General features: G+C 44.5%; 1 protein-coding gene across 1 annotated transcript in view; it reads right to left on the bottom strand.

Annotated features, from left to right (window-relative positions):
* Window positions 1-8,881, bottom strand: part of MREG (melanoregulin) — a 68,330-nt gene extending 59,449 nt beyond the window's left edge. Inside the window, exon 1 of the mRNA NM_001192953.1 lies at window positions 8,787-8,881. Within this exon, the coding sequence (NP_001179882.1) occupies window positions 8,787-8,881 (95 nt within the window). The remainder of the gene's footprint in view (window positions 1-8,786) is intronic.
* Between the last annotated feature and the right edge of the window lie 1,658 nt (window positions 8,882-10,539).

Raw genomic sequence — 10,539 nt, forward strand, 5'->3', positions numbered from 1 at the left:
CTTGCGAAGAGTTGGTCGGACACGACTGATCGTCTAACGCTTTCTTTCACTTTCACCTTTTTCAACCACTGTCTCTACCAATTCTCTTCTTAACACAATTAAAGTGATCTTTTCAATATGTCAATCGATTCCTGTCACCCCTCCCTCACAACCCTCCAGGGGCTTCCATCTGACATAGAATACAAGCCCAGGTCACACCGTGGTCTATAATCCCCACATGACATGCCAGCCACTCTGGTCTCTTTGCTGTTCCCTGAACCCACCAGTCACGGGCCATTTCCAGGCCCTTGCACTGGCTGATCCTTCCACCTATGATAGTGCTCCCTCCCCACCCCCACCCCTATATCCACATGCCTCGCTCCCTCCCCTCCTTCATATCACTGTTTAAATATCCCTTCTTCAATGAGGCTTACTCTGACCAATCTACTTAAAACTGCATGCATGCTCTCCTGCCCCGACTCGATTTACGGGGTCTACATCCCTGGGTTGGGGGAGGTGCAGAGCAGATGGTGGTTTTTGGAATCAACTCCCTGCAGATACTTAGGGATGACTGTATTTGTTTACCTTCTGATTTATTTATCAATACTATGTTTACTGTTTGTTGTGCTCCCCTAAAACCATAATAAAAGCCCCTTGAGGATACAATCTGTATCTCTTTTGCTCAATGATGTATGTGGAGTGCTTAGAACAGGACCTGACACTTAATGGATGCTCAATTTGCTGAATGAATGAATGTTGACTTCCCAACATCACAGGACTCTGAATGGCAGAAACGAGGCTGGAATCCCACTCTCCAGACTCACAGACAAGCTCTTAACATCTTTGAGCTGTTTAAATTCATGAAGGTGGGGCTCAGAGTCTTCCAGACGAAGGAGACAGTAAGCATATATATTCATGTCTGGTGGTGATCAGCCTCTGAAGGAATAAGGGCCAGAGTGAGGGTGAAAAGTACTGTTTGAAACAGTGTGGTCAGGGAAGATCTTTCTGATAAAAGAACTTTAAATAGAGACCTGAATTGAGGAAGGGAGTTTCCCAGGTAAGTGAAGAAAGAACACGCTAGGCAGGGAGGGCGCTAAGAGTGTATCTGAGGACCCAGGAGGAGGCCAATGTGACTGAAGAATGAACAATTTGCCCCCTTGTGCTGACTTTAAAATCTATACCATGTGTAATAGCCCCAAACTGGAAACCACCCAAAAGTCCACCAACAGAAGAATGGGTGAACCAAAGGGAATACACTATAAAATCCACTAACAGAAGAATGGGCCAATCAGTGGGAATACACCATCAAGCAGTGAGAACCACTGCATGCCCCAGCTGGGGCCGAGCTCACAAAGTCAAGCACACACACAGTTTGACTCTACGTATGTAAAGTTTAAAAGCAGGCAAACTAAAGTCCATTTTTAAGGTGCATACATAGGCGGAAAAGCTATCAAGAAAAGCAAGGAAATGACTATCACAAAAGTCTAGATATAATCAGGGGTGGGGGGTGGGGTTGCCCACAGCTATCTCTTGCCTTGGGTGGTGATTATAGGAGTATCCATCTTGTAGTTGTTTGTTTTTTTTTTAAAGTTTTTGTGTGTGTGTGTGTGTGTGTGTTTTAATGTGGACCATTTTTTAAAGTCGTTATTGAATTTGTTTCAATATTGCTTCTTTTTTATGTGTTTGGTTTTTGGCCACCAGGCATGTGGGATCTTGCCTCCCCAATTAGGGATTGAACCTGTACCCCGAGCATTGGAAGGCAGTCTTAACCACTGGACCACCATGGAAATCCCTGTAGTTGTGTTTTACACTGTATATGTGCTTGTATATTTTCAGTCTTTGATATACAAACACAAGATTTTAAAAGTTAAGAAAAAAATAATGAGAGGCAATACAGCAAACTCTTAACTCCTTTCCAGGCAGTACAGGGGTTCTTTAGATATATACAGTCTCACCAAAATTATTTTCCAAAAAAAAAGACACCAAAGAACAAAGTGCAGGGCCTATTACTGGTTGCAAAACAAATATGTACTGTTGTTGTTCAGTCGCTCAGTTGTGTCCGACTCTTCACAACCCCACGGACTGCAGCATGCCAGACTTCTCTGTCCTTCACTATCTCCCGGAGCTTGCTCAAACTCATGGTCATCCAGTCAGTGATGCCATCCAACCATCTCATCCTCTGTCAACCCGTTCTCCTCCTGCCTTCAATCTTTCCCAGCATGAGGGTCTTTTCCAATGAGTCAGTTCTTCGCATCAGGTGGCCAAAGTACTGGAGTTTCAGCTTCAGCATCAGTCCTTCCAATGACTATTCAGGATTGATTTCCTTTAGGATTGACTGGTTTGATCTCCTTGCAGTCCAAGGAACTCTCAATAGTCTTCTCTAACACCACAGTTAAAAAGCATTGATTCTTCGGTGCTCGGCTTTCTTTATAGTCCAACTCTCACGTCCACACATGACTATTGGAAAAACCATAGCTTTGACTAGACAGATCTTTGTCGGCAAAGTAATGTCTCTGCTTTTTAATATGCTGTCTAGGTTGGTCATAGCTTCCAAGGAGCAAACGTCTTTTAACTTCATGGCTGCAGTCACCATCTGCCATCAGCTATAAGTATACATAAAACCCCTCCCTCTTGGACCGCTCTCCCACACTCTCCCTATCCCACTCCCTAGGTCATCATAGAGCAACAAGCTGAGCTCCCTGTGCTATACAACAGTTCCCACTAGCTGTCTACTTTACACATGGCAGTGTATATATGTCATCCCCAATCTCCCAAACGATGCCACCCTCCCCTTTTCCCACTGTGTCCACACATCTCCTTACCACGTATACGTCTCTATTCCTACTCTGCAAATAGATTCATCTGTTCCATTTTTCTAGATTCTACATATATGCCTTAATATACAGCTATCAAGTTTGTGGCAACTTGTCACAGCAGTCCTGGAACCTAATAACAGGTACCCCACTGTTTCTTTTAATTAGCAACATGAAATCTTGGGTCAAAACGTCATTCGCTATTTTACAGACAAATAAATAATGATCCAGCCATTCCAAAATGATCCATTTGCATCATCGTCCTGTCCTCAGCACATATGGATATTTTGTTGTCACTGTGCTCATTACTTACTCTACTTGAGAAAAACAGTGCGGAGAAGAATGGCTTTCAGAACTTCAAAATTTACATAGATGATGGACAAGATGAACATTCCATGATTCATTCCTAAACCTGGGATGAAGGTGAGGAAATAGTGAGACTGAATAAAACCTTTGGCTTTTTTATCACAGAAGCCTGGTGTCAAGCCCACATCCGGCCATGGATCATCTCTCCAAGCCTAGACTTGTTCTAAGCTTCCTGTGTTAGAAATGCCTACTCACATATTTGCTGGTGAAGCCGACCTTGGCAGCTGGATCACAGTCATGATTCACACATTGTAGGCCTTCAGGCTCCTTCCCAGGACTACACACAACCTTGATGCCCCTGTATTCCATGTCAAACAGAATTTCAGCTGACATAAGGCCACAGAAAGAAGACAGTCTGCATCAAGCCTGGAACAGCGCTTCAAGGCTGCACCTTAAAGTCAGATGCCTTCCCTGGACAGAAGAAGAAACTAAGATTCAAGGAAGTTACAAGACTTCCCCAAAGTCCCACAGACAACTAATAGTTGGGACAAGGACTCAGGTTTCTTAACTCCCCCTGGGCTTGGCTCTCAAGGTGAGGTTGCCCCTGCATCCAGGCAGAAGAATTAAACTAAGGAAGGACAAAGAAGAAAGGAAAAGGAGCAAAGAGTCACCATGGGCAGGAGCTAAAGCTAGTGACATCTACCAGTGTCTAGGATATAAACACCATCAGTTCAATTTGGAAACTGTTTGGTAGCTTTCTAAATTTTCTGCAATGCAAGGAATAAACTCTGAAGTCAAACAGACATGGATTCAAATTCTGACTCTCCAACTTACCAGTTGTGACTGTGAACTAATTATTTAAACACTCTAAGCCCTGAGTTCCTTCCCTATAAAATGAGGAATAAATAACACCTATTTTATCTGGTCACTATTGCTGTTCAGTGGCTAAGTCGTGTCTGACTCTTTGGGACCTCATTTAACTAATTAACTGCAGCACGCCAGGCTTCCCTGTCCACTATCTCCCAGAGGTTGCTCAAACTCATGTCCGTTGAGTCGATGATGCCATCCAACCATCCCACCCTCTGTCGCCCCCTTCTCCTCCTGCCCTCAATCTTTCAGCATCAGGGTCTTTTCCAATGAGTCAGCTCTCCACATCAGGTGGCCAAAGTATTGGAGCTTCCGCTTCAGCATCAGGACTTCCAATGAATATTCAGGGTTGATTTCAATTTTTAGATCCTGGTTTGATCTCCTTTGCTATTCAATGGACTCTCAAGAGTCTTCTCTAGCACCATAGTTCAAAAGCATCAATTCTTCAGTGTTCAGCTTTCTTTGTGGTCCAACTCTCACATCCACAGATGACTACTGAAAAAAACTGGAGTTTGCTCAAATTAACGTCCACTGAGTCAGTGATGCTATCTAACCATCTCATCTTCTGCCACCCCCTTCTCCTTCTGCCTTCAATCTTTCCCACAGTGACAGAGGATAGAATGCATGGCTTGTAATCTTTCCCATAGCAACAAATGACAGAATGCATGTAAAAAACCTTATACAATAGCACAGTATAGTATGCGCCATTTATATAAGCTTAAGAATGCTAAATACAGATTTGGTGTAGAGGTTACTTATGCAGGACAAGGACAATGCAGTCATGGATGGATACACAGGGGGGTTCCACTCTACTGTTAATTTTTTTTTAAGGTGGGTGCTGGTATGTGGGTATCTGTTCTGTTATCCTTTATAACATTTTGTTCCAAATATATTTTTTAAAATTACACATAGGAAGAAATTCATAAATTAACAGCTATTATAATTTTTATTAATCAAAAAGTATTTATTCAGTTCTGACTCCACGTGGAGGACTGTGCTGGACACAACAGGGGATGCTAAAGTAGTAAGATTCATCCCCCCCAATCTAGATTAAAATCTACAGTCTGACAGGGGTCACAGCCCCCACCTTACAAGTGAAATAATACCAGGGAGAGTGCAGTAAGGGACTTGAGGGGTAAACAGAAAAAAAAGAGACACCATAACTGTCTGGGGAGACTTTCTAAGACTTCATCATATAGGCGGCAACTGAAATGGACCTTAAAAACCAAGCAGAATGTTCCACAGTAGAGCAAACAAAAAGATGTCTAGCTAACAATTATGCCATTGACAGCAACACCAGAAGGGAAACCAGCAGGATTAGATGGATCACAGGCACAGAGACGAGAGAATGAGAAATCAGAGGCCAGAGAAGGAGGAAATAGGAAATCAGGCCTGGATGGTCAGCACAGGGGCACTCCATGTACACCGAGAAAAGAACAGCAGATTTCTTTCTCTTGTAACTTTCAAGAGAAGAGTTCTCATGTAGTCATGCAGGGGAAGGAACCAGATCTCATGATGAGTGGGAGGTGAAGGAGGAGGTGGGGGTACAATTGACTGCACTTTAAAGACATCTGCGCCCAACACAAGGGAAAGCAGAGGATGCCAGCTAAAGAAAACAGCAACATGGGGATGAATTTATAGTCAGGGGAGGCCCCAGCATACTTCAAGAGAAAGGGCAAAGAAAGAACTCATGGGACAGAGAAAAATATAGATGCAAGCCAGACAACTGACAGCCATTCCCTTTAGGTCCAAAATTCCAGAAAACGCAAACAAAGCAAGATCAAAAACACAGGGACTTTCCTGGTGGTCCAGTGGTTAAAAATTTGCCTTGTAATGTGGGGGACACCAGTTGGGTTCCTGGTCAGGGAACTGGAATCCCACATGCTGCGGGGCAGCAAAACCCATGCATTGCCACAACTTCCAAGTCTGTGTGCCCCAACTAAGACTCAACGCAGCCAAATAAATCAATAAATATTTCTTAAAAACCACAAGCGGCAATGTCAGATTGGCATAGGAGCTGAGATTAAAAACTAGTTTTGCTGAACTAATGAGGTTCCCTGGTCCGTTTTGGGAAAGGACTGCAGGTGACCACGCACACAAGTGACGAATGTCTTCCTTTCGACCATACCTCTTCCAGCACTATTGCCTTGGGGTATGACATAAAGCCTGATAACCACTGTTTTATGATGGAATAAAGGATTCAGCTGAGGGCAGGCAATGTCTGTACAAAATCTTTTTTTTATAAATGAAAAAAAAATGACATGAAGAATGAAGTTCTTAATAAAATAAAAATTAAGACCATCTGGCCATATGACTTCACCACGTCAAGATTTCAAACCAGTCACTTTGGAAAACAGCCTGGCAGCAACTCAGAAAGTTAAAATGTAAAATTTACTATGTGACCTAGCAATTCCACTTCTAGGTGTATACCCAAGAGAATCAAAAACATACGTCCACACAAAAATGTGTACACTAATGTTCACAGAAGCATTATTTTAAAAGCCAAAAAGTGGGAATCACCCAAATATCTATCAATTGATAAATAAAATGTAAAACATCTATGCACTGGAATATTATCCAACAATAAAAAGAGTTAAGTGCTGATAAACCTACAACACAGATGAAACTTGAAAACATTATGCTAAGTGAAAGAAGTCAGATGCAAAAGGCCACACATTGAAGGATTCCGTTTATACAAAATGTCCAGAAGAAGTAAATCTCTAAAGACAAAAAGTAGATTCGTGGTTGACTGTGGGCCTGGGGGATGGCAGGGAGTGGGCAGGGAGGGGAGGGCAGCAAGTGACTGCCAATGAGTATAGTGCTTCTTTTTGGAGTGATGAAAAATGTCCGGAGTTAAGAGTGTTGATGACTGCACAGCTTTGTGAATGTATTAAAAAGCACTGAATTTCACATTTAAAAAAGATTTCAATCTAGACCTTCTAATGATTTGGGCAGGAAAGAACATGCAGGTATCTATACACTGCATCCTTCTGAGGTACATACTATTATCATTCCCGTTTTACATATGAGGAAATTAAAGCACAAAAAGTTTCATAACTTGTGCCAGGTCACCCAGGCTGGAATTTAACCCCAGGCAATCTGGCTCATGAGAACCATGCTATTCTGCCTCAACTGACTCTAAAGCCTTAAAATCACTTGAAAATTCTCTGACTTACAATGTAAACCAAGGCAGGAGAGGGTTGAGATTTTTTAAGACAACCAAAACTATTATCTTAAATAGCAATTCCCAACAGAATATTGGAAAGACCCAAGGCTCTGAGAATGAGACCAAGCTGAAGGCTGTTATTTCAAGTTATTATGAATATTGACAAATTGAGGGTATAATCCAAGCCTGAAATTCCAGACTGCGAGTCTGAGTGAACTCCGGGAGTTGGTGATGGACAGGGAGGCCTGGCGTGCTGCGATTCATGGGGTCGCAAAGAGTCGGACACGACTGAGCGACGGAACTGAACTGATCCACTATTTTAAGACTAGGGGTAGATTACTGGGTTTCTCCCTACCCACAACAATCTAATAATCGAAGTGGGAACACCATTGCAGGAGCAAACAAAAACATTGTGTATGGTGTGTATATTATACACAGAAAGCAAACAGGACATACATGTTTATGTATATATGTGCTCACTAAACCATGAGGAGCAGATAGCAAGTTCTAAACCCTAAGTCATAGGCGAGAAAGATGAATAAGGACGAAAAAATCAAAGACCGACTGACTGAGGGGGACTTGAAAACTACCATTTAAGAACAGGCAGGAAAAATAAAGGTCACCACTTTGAACAAGCTTGGAGGGAATAAGAAGCTTAGATTGTTCCTAGAGCAGTAAGGATGCCTGTCTGATTAAATCAAAGAGTGCACAGCGTGTAATATACCGGAAAACAGGAGTGGACAGGAGGGAAGGGGTTATGTAAGATCTCAAAAGTCATGGGGAGTGTTTGGACTTGACAGAGTAAGAAAAGGTAAATCGTGTTTTTAAAAAGTTGTGAAAGCTTTATCATATTAGTTGCATATTTCATAAGAAACACTGGCTTCCATGTTTTTGCCTACGAAACCCTGGAATTTTGCCTCACCTACTATTTCCTAATTTCATTTCAAATATTTTGTTTCTAACCTACCTACCCCCAAGTCATGCCGAAATGAAACCTTGATTTCAGCAGTCAAGATATAAAATAATTGCTTACAATCACAGCCCTGAACAAAGCCGTGTTGTATGGTCCCTTCACAAAGGCCCTTAGCGCATTGCTAACTTGCATTAATTTCCTCACACTTAATAGCTTAATCTGTCATGAATCAACGTTCCAGTGTCCCCTGAGAAAAATATGTACTTTTTTTAATGTAAAAAATATTTCCTTGCTCTCCGTCACTGTAAATGTCTTCTCTTCCTAATAAAATTGAGTAACTTTTTTCCTGGGTGAAAGAAATTCACAGTCGCCCATTTCACTGAAACATGCCTATGAAACAGACAATCACAGTTGTATTTAATAGGACCCCTGTGCAAACTTCTCTCCGGTAGTTCTCTGCCCGGGGAACTGCACCCGAGCTCTTGCCGTTTCCCACACACATCTTCTTGGGTCCCAGGCGCCTCCAAGAATTTGTGCATTCTGGCAAAAACTTTACCCAAGGAACAACCCCCAAGGACCAGGATCTTCTTTAAGGAACCAAGGGGCTTAGTCTGTGCCTCCGTGTGAGCTTAAAACAAGCGCACCTCCCCAGCTCAGAGGAGCACACGGGAACCCCGAGTCCGTGATGCCCGGCGGCGGCCAGGGAGCCCCAGATTACGGCCGGGACGTGCGCGGCACCCACCTGACCAGAGGCTCCTTCTCCGGCACGGCGGGCTCCTCCAGGCACTTGCAAGGGCAGCAGCAGCACGCGGTCCTCAGCCAGTCCCTCAGCCCCATGGAGAGCGAGGTGCCCCGCCGGCGCCGGGCCACTCTGGGGGAGCCGCGGCGGCGAGCGAGCGCGACTGGGGCGCGGCCACCCGACCGGCGTCCAGGTGCGGGCACAGTGGCGGCCGGGGCGTCGCGGGTCGGTCCGTGCGCATCCCGCCGCGGCCGGGGACGCGAGCGAGGCGGGAGGCGCCTCCGCTGCCCCGGAGCTGCGGAGCCGCGCGCTTTCCTCCACTTGGGTTTTGTTTGGGGCGCGGGTTTCGTTGGGGCTTTTCTTCTCGCTCTTTAATTCCCCGGGCGCAAATTGGGGCGCATGCGTCCCCGAGACGCTCCGCTGCTGCCCTCTAAGGAGGAAGCCGGGACTCCAGCCGCCAGATGGCAGAATCCGAGGGCGCAGCTGGGGATGGGGCTGGGGGAGGGAGGAGCCCGCCCCCGAGTCACAGAGCACGAGGTTGGGCTGGATCTATTCACACGTTTTATTGGCTTCACTGCCCGAGGAAATAAAAGGTCCTCCTTCCCACCCCCACCCCTTGCCTTCAAAGCAGAGGTTAGGGCATATTTTTAGCCTGTCAGCGCCACACGGGGTAAAAGTTAGCAAAAATGGATTCATGCATTATAGAAGTGAGCTTTTTAAGTACAACGTTCACAACGAATTTTAAAAAATTGTTTACAAGTCACCCAGCCCTTGAATAATTTTCTGAAAAAAAGGCAACCTCTGTCATTAGCTTTTTGACTTCCCCAGTGGCTCAGTGGTAAAGAATCCGCCTGCCAGTGCAGGAGAGGCTGGAGAGCCAGGTTGGATTCCTGAGTCAGGAAGATCCCCTGGAGGAAAAAATGACAACCCACTCCAGGATTCTTGCCGGGAAATCCCACGGACAGGGGCCCTGTCCATGGGACTGGGGGGCTACAGTCCATGGGGTCCCAAAGAGTTGACTGCGACTGAATTTTTTGACTATTTTCCAGATTTTAAACACACACACACATACACTTAATGCTTATGCAAACATGTAAGTATAGGCACCCATAGCCTTTTCCCTTTATACTCAGTGCCATACTCCACACATTTCTGTCCCTGGCTTTTTTCACTCAGTTTACAACACAGACTGTCCCACCAGCACATGAAGAACTTCTTCTCTATGATCTTTAACAGTTGCATTTATGTAGTTGATGCCCTTATGTTTTTTTAACCAGATGCCAATGGATGAATAACAAGTTCATTACAGCCATTTATTATTAAAATAATGCTGCAGTAAATATCCTTGAACTATGTGTTTGGACATGTATATCTCTTGAATAAATATTTGGCAGTTGAATTTCTAGGTCACAGGTAAGATGCCTTTTTAATTTTTGATGGATCTTGCCAAAAAGTGAAGTGAAGTGAGGTCGCTCAGTTGTGTCTGACTCTTCGCAACCCCATGGACTGTAGCCTACCAGGCTCCTCCGTCCATGGGATTTTCTAGACAAGAGTACTGGAGTGGGCTGCCATTTCCTTCTCCAGGGCATCTTCCCACCCCAGGGATCAAACCCGGGTCTCCTGCATTGCAGACAGATGCTTTACCATCTGAGCCACCAGGGAAGCCTGGATCTTGCCAAATTGCCCTCCAAAGAGGTAATTCCAATTCACACTCTGACTGGCCACATCTGAAAGTATATTTCCCTAGACAACCACC

This window comes from Bos taurus, chromosome 2, assembly GCF_002263795.3.
Source record: "Bos taurus isolate L1 Dominette 01449 registration number 42190680 breed Hereford chromosome 2, ARS-UCD2.0, whole genome shotgun sequence".
Lineage (NCBI taxonomy): Eukaryota > Metazoa > Chordata > Mammalia > Artiodactyla > Bovidae > Bos > Bos taurus.